This window comes from Sciurus carolinensis, chromosome X (assembly GCF_902686445.1).
Source record: "Sciurus carolinensis chromosome X, mSciCar1.2, whole genome shotgun sequence".
NCBI classification, from domain to species: Eukaryota; Metazoa; Chordata; class Mammalia; order Rodentia; family Sciuridae; genus Sciurus; species Sciurus carolinensis.
Window position 1 is genome coordinate 73,951,561 of NC_062232.1, and position 6,457 is coordinate 73,958,017.

Consider the following 6,457-nt stretch of genomic DNA (forward strand, 5'->3'; position numbering starts at 1 on the left):
ATGATATAAAATTATTTATTTAACACTATAGAAGGTTTATTTTATCATTCAAATGGTTTCAACATCTGGTGTTTCACTTAATGATTAGTTCTAAACCAAAGAAAAAATTTACTCTGTTTACTGTAACAGTCACATCGTACAATATTAGCATACAACCCTTTTCCTTTATTTTCCTTAACACACTGAATACTTTTTAAAAAAATGAAATAAACTAACTGTGAAGGCCCCAAACCTTTGATGAGAAATTTAGTGAGAATGCTATTTTATTTTCTGTACCAACTAAGAGCAATTTCAAAATTGACTGTGACCTTTTGAGGTTGAAAGTATTTGAAGCTAATTTTTTGAAGTTAGTAAGAATTATATCCTTAGTATTAGTACTTTTAGTTAGTCAGGTCTTTCTTTCCTTAAACTTCCAGTGGTAGCCAAATTATTTACAAATACTGACTGTGATCCCTTGGAGGCAGGATAGATTGATTCATCTTCTTGAGGCTCCAAGGAACCACTTGTTAGGTTACATTTCATAGATGGTAAAAACCACCCTGAAATGTGTAAGAATTAATTTATTACAGATGAATAAGCACTAGTATTTCAGGGATTATTGTGGTCATATCATTTGACGCAGAAGCAAGAATTTGTGGAATGATACTGGTCTTAAAGCAGCATACCATTAATTCATAAAAAGTGTTACTCCATAAATAAACTTTTATCTAAGGTGTGCCAATAATTAGAAATGTTGTGTTTAAGACAGGCAAACCAACCAATAATTGATCAAAAGTGAAAAAAAAAAGAGCATGAGAATGAAAGCATTAATAAAACCTTAACATTATAAAAATGAGTTCAGGTAGCCAAGACCTTATGCATAAGCACCAGTCTATGTGATCAATCCAATCAGTTCAGAATTACTTTTTCTTAGTACGATGATATTTAATAAAACCACATATTATATAATAACATTTATTTTGATAAATATTGAAAGGAGAATTTGGAAGCAAACACCTGGAGGAGTATAATTCACATTATGAATGTATTCATTCAACAAGTATGTGTGGAATGCCTACAATATTTCAAGTATTTTTATAGGTACTGGGAATATTTCTATCCTCTATTTTCAGTCATTTATTGATACCTTTATCATTACTTATTATAATAAGCAACCTTAAATTAGGTCATTTATTTACAAGGAAGATAGTATTTACTCCATTTCCAAGTTTCTCCTTAAAGAATTATGTATTCTTGCCTTTTTCCACCGAACTAAAAATATCACTTACACATATAACACTTTTTTCCTCAATCATGGATATTACATTGGCACCAGTATGTGTGAAACTTCCTGTACATAAGATCCTCCCCCAAATAACCTTGATGATGAAAGCTTGCAATCACAATATTCTGAATTTTCTTCTCTGTGGGCCTAAAAGTTTGTACAGGTAACTGTTACAAAAATCTAAACAAAACAAAATATGTATCATACAGTCCATTCTTAACCTGACCACTCATAGTATATTTTTACTAATTGCACTAGGAAATGAAAAACAATAAATATCTTTTTAAATCTTGGCTTAATTATTTATAGTCTATGCAATGTTGCCAAAAATAAAATATACAAGATTGAAAAAATTATAGAGATTAACTTTCATTTGTATTTTTCCTCTGATTTTCACCAAGGGAATTTACAGTTTTTTCAAATGTTTGGCAGTGCCATAAACATATAGATTTTAATAGAACTGTGGCACATTTTAATTTCTCTTTTTTTATATAAACTGACCTTTGAAAAATAGCATTAAATACTTACATAATCCCAAAAATTTCCATTAAATTCTTATACTTGATGATTTTCACTTTGTAGATACCTTTCTAGATGTATATTGAATCAAAACATTTGTAAAATATGAAGGCTAACACTGACATTACAGGTTTATAAGTTTAAATAAAAACTGGTTATATATAAAGAAAAAGAGAGTATATGTGATAATTACCAATGTTAACTATTTAAATTTTTATTTGGAATGTCATAATGAACACAATAATATAAGTAATTAGATTCATAACATCTGTCTCCTTTTTTATAGATTTCCACTTATCAATTTAAATGCAGAATATATACTGAAGTTTTTCCAAAATTTTGTTAGATAAATAAGATGTGTATTTTAATTTGCTAGCAGATTTAAGCTTTTACATCATGGAGAATTTTTTCTCAAACTCAAATAATTCACAATGTTTTTTTAAAAAGGGATGTTCATCATGGTATTGTTTATAAATGTAAAAAAATATTGAAAACATATAAACCTTTTTCAACAACAACCTTTTAGATATGTTATGTATATTCACACAATGGAATATTATGCAAGCACTAAAATAATAATATAAATTGATCTTTATTGCCATGAAAATATGAAGATGATTCAGTTTAGAATTAAAAACAATACAAGTAGTACAGTGTTTTATGTAAAAACACATGGCCATATATGGGGGGAAAGGTATGATGGATATGCACATACTAAAAGTATTATCTCTGAATTGTTATTATTTTACTTCCTTCTTTTGCTCTGTGTATTTTTATAATAATCACATATTATGTTTATAATAAAAAACAGTGATTTTTATTTTGAAATTACCTGGTCATGCATTACATTAAATTTGTAGGTAAACAGGTAGAAAAGTTTATTCTCATTATTTTATGGTCAAAGGGCTAACAAGGGTTAATAAAATTATATATTTATGTTGTAGCATGTACGGAAATAAAGATTTATGTATAATGTAATAAAACCAACTGACAATACAGACAAAGCATTTTCTTGTAGTTGAATCTGTGGTAGAAGTGAATCGTTATTTAAAAGCAATTATTCAAATTTTACGTAAATTCGGTATTTCTCTAATTCTCAAATGGATTTGAACTGGTATGCATAAGAAAGGCAATAAAAAATGATAAAAATAAATGGAATATGGATGGAAGGTAGACAATAAGAACAGGGAACTGTAAGTGAAATGTAGAGAATTTGTAATCTAGAAGTTGTATGACACATAATGTAAGAGCAGTATGAAACAGAACATTACTTTTTTCTGAATTTCCAAGTAGCCACAGACATAAACAGAACTGTATCAAGTTACTAGTTCTCATGATGGATGGAGACATATGACTTAACCAAGACACAACCTGTTCCCTAACTTTGAAAGTTCTGTGAATGTTATCACATGGATACATTTACAAGAATTTACAAGAAATAATAATAATTTTAATATATGATCTTTAAGGTAGTTTTCAACATAATTCTATAGATTATTTAACATTCACATTGACACTTGATGAAAGATGAAAGTAAAATATTAAATTATCTATGGATAAAGGCAAGTTAGTGCAGTTATTCATTTTGTTAATTTAATATTACCTATGTATGTACTAAGGAACTTAGAAAGATAAGAGTGGTCCTTAGAGTGTCCTGGAATATCGACTCTTTCTTAAAAGGTTTTTAAGATGCAAACCATAATTTCAATAGCTACTGCATAAAGTGTTAGTTTCCAAAGGTACTGATTGTGAAAACTGGGCATGAAGTTAATACAGAACTCCCAACACTACTCAAAGCCACTACCAATTCTGCAGTATATTCACAATATATTTTCAAAAGAAAAAATACAAATAAATAAGGGAAGAAAAAAACCCTCTCACATCTTTCTAAAAGAATATTCATTTTAAATAATGTTTTAGTGGAATTACACGTAGATGTTTATTGAATCATATACATTTTCCCCTGCTCTGCTGGTTTCTCAAACCAGCAAGTTAGAAGTTTTCACTGCAATGGGTTCAAAAGTAAGGACAATGCTGAGAACATTTTCATGGAAGAAATTAAATGTAGTATTACTGAATTAAAGAGGGAAATATACTCAATCAATTGCCTCACCTTGGCTGTTCAGAAAAAATGTGGAATAAATTTTACTCTACACATTACCAAGGATATTATATCAAAAATTGTATAAAATGACAATTTTACAATTAGAAATTATGTTCACTAAAATGAACAAGGCTTTCTAGTTTTACTTTGTTTTCAAAAGAAAGTATTCACTTCAAAAAAAAAAAAAAAAACCTGTGAATTGGCATAAAATAACCCCTTATCACAAAGGAGCCCAAACTAGGCACCAGCTAAGGCTGAAACAAATTGAAATTCTGATTCTCACCACCTGCGCCTGGCCTGGCCCAGGGTGACATGCAGGGGCTTGGAGCCCACTACTCGACCATTCATCTCATCCACTGCTTTGGTAGCCTCTTCAAAAGAAGAAAAGCAGACGACACCAAACCCTTTGCCTTGCCCTACTTCCATCATCACTTTGGCTCTGCTAATTGATCCAAATGAAGAAAATTCCTCCTTCAGTTTTTCATCATCGATGGTCTCATCCAGGTTTTTAATATAGATAGGCACTCCTGGAGGTCGACTCTTTTCTTTTAATCTCAGCCGTTCAAATCTCCGCCTTAACTCAGCTAGTCGTTCAATTTTCTTCTGTGCTCGCCCTACATACAGGACTTTCCCATCAATTGACTTTCCATGCAGGTCTAGTACAGCCTTTTGGGCAGCCTCATGTGTCTCATACCTTACAAACCCAAAGCCTTTAGATTTCCCACTGGCATCTCTTATTACCTTAACACTCTCAGTTGGCCCATATTCACTGAAAAGTTCTTTCAGTTTTTCGTCATCCATGTCATCTCCAAAGTTTTTAACAAAAACATTGGTGAATGTTGCTCTATCCCTGGTTCTGACTTCAGCTGCACGCTCTTCCGGGAATTTGAATCTACCAACATATACCTGGCGGTTGTTCAGTCGAACTCCATTCATGTGCCAGATGGCCCTATTGGCAGCGGCCAGGCTGTCAAAATGCACATAGGCATAACCCTTAGAGCCATTGTCATCACATACCACTTTGCAGGAGAGAATGTTCCCAAAAGCAGAAAACAAATAGAACAGGGCCCTATTGTCAATTGATTTATCCAGGTTTTTGATGAATATGTTTCCAACACCAGACTTTCTTAAGCGGTCATCTGGCTGTGACCACATGAGGCGGAATGGTTTGCCATTAATCAAATCAAAATTCATGGTGTTCAGGGCCCACTCAGCATCAGCAGGAAAGCGGAAGTTAACATAGCCATATCCCAGGGGGCTGCGGGTCACTGGGTCACGGCAGATTCGGGTGAAACGCAGAGGGCCAGCAGGCCTGAACTTCTTATAGAGCATGTCCTCAGTGACATCAGGGTCCAAATCACCCACGTACAGGGCAGCTTTGAGGTACTTCTTTTTCTTGCCAGCAGGATTAGGCTCCCCGCTCCCCATCTCTCTAAGCATAGAGAGGAGGCTCTCTTGGGAAAGAAAAAAAGGCTGCTTTCTCTAATCTATGGGCCAAACAGCTGTTCACGAACAGAAAAAGCCAAGGCAGGCGAAGGCAAGCTAAAAGCAGACTCAATCACTGTTGAGGCTGAGGCTGAGAAAATGAAGTTCAGAAACAGCTGGTCAGCAGGCTCAGAAAAACGTATCAGACAAAAAAGCACCCAATAACGAATCTGTTCTCCCTAAAGGGACTTACATTTTTCACCCGATCAGATTTAAAATCAGTTTCAAAAGCCACTATCAGGAACGAAAATTCCTTTCCCCGTTAAATTTTAAGAAATCACCAAGCAGCTGGCTGATTCCCCACATCTAGCTTTGCCGACAGAGGCCTTGAGACCGGTTTTCTGCATAAATATAGGCCTCGAGCTCCTGTTGGTTTAAAATGATATCAACAAGGGCAGGGGCCCAGTGTGTATTCCTCCGCCGCTGCCGGGCTGGCCGGTCTCAGGCGGGCTAGCAGCTTACTAAGGCCGCTCCGCACTCAGCAACAGCGAAAGGGCATACTAGACACTTGGTGCGTTGGACCGGCAGACAAGCTGCTGGCAGCGGATCAGACAGAGAGACAGACAGACACACACACGCGCGCGAGGAACCGGAGACCGCCCAGATACCCAAGATGCCCACTGGGTACGGACCGAGTGAGGCGCGGTGATTTCAGAAGCCTGACGCTCGTGGCAGGTCCGGAGGGACTGACTCGCAGAGGCGTAGAGAGGGTCAGCTCAGACGCGAGGCGGGTCCGGACAGATGCAGGGCGGAGTCAGCAGAGAAGGGCAGATGCGCGGCGGGCGGGCCCAGAGGGGACCGATGGACTGGGGGTTGCTTACCTCAGGACAGACCAACCAAGGGACCAAGAGCTTATAGCTGTGGTAGGGAGTGCGGGCGGGGCGCGAGGAAACCCGGAACCGTGCTAAGTAACTTCCCGCTTGCTCTGTGCCAAGATTTAAAAAAAAAAAAAAAAAAAAAAAAAAAAAAAAAAAAAAAAGAAAGAAAAAGAAAAGAAATCAATGTGGTATTTAGATTTTTCTTTTAAAATTTGTATTTATTTATTTAAAATTTTTAAATATTTTCTTTATGCTGTTCAGCCCCAC

General features: G+C 35.4%; 1 protein-coding gene across 1 annotated transcript; it reads right to left on the reverse strand.

Moving 5' to 3' along the window:
• Positions 1 to 2,064: 2,064 nt before the first annotated feature.
• Pabpc5 (poly(A) binding protein cytoplasmic 5) lies at positions 2,065 to 6,183 on the reverse strand. The gene is made up of 2 exons (XM_047535955.1): positions 6,005 to 6,183; positions 2,065 to 5,463 (listed from the first exon to the last, which is right to left on the reverse strand). The coding sequence occupies exon 2, from the start codon at positions 5,325 to 5,327 to the stop codon at positions 4,167 to 4,169; it is 1,161 nt and encodes a 386-aa protein (XP_047391911.1). The 5' UTR covers positions 5,328 to 5,463; positions 6,005 to 6,183; the 3' UTR covers positions 2,065 to 4,166.
• Between the last annotated feature and the right edge of the window lie 274 nt (positions 6,184 to 6,457).

What these genes read in the sequence shown, in the direction of transcription:
- Pabpc5 (XM_047535955.1), bottom strand. Translation starts at nt 5,327, where the DNA reads ATGCTTAGAGAGATGGGGAGCGGGGAGCCTAATCCTGCTGGCAAGAAA.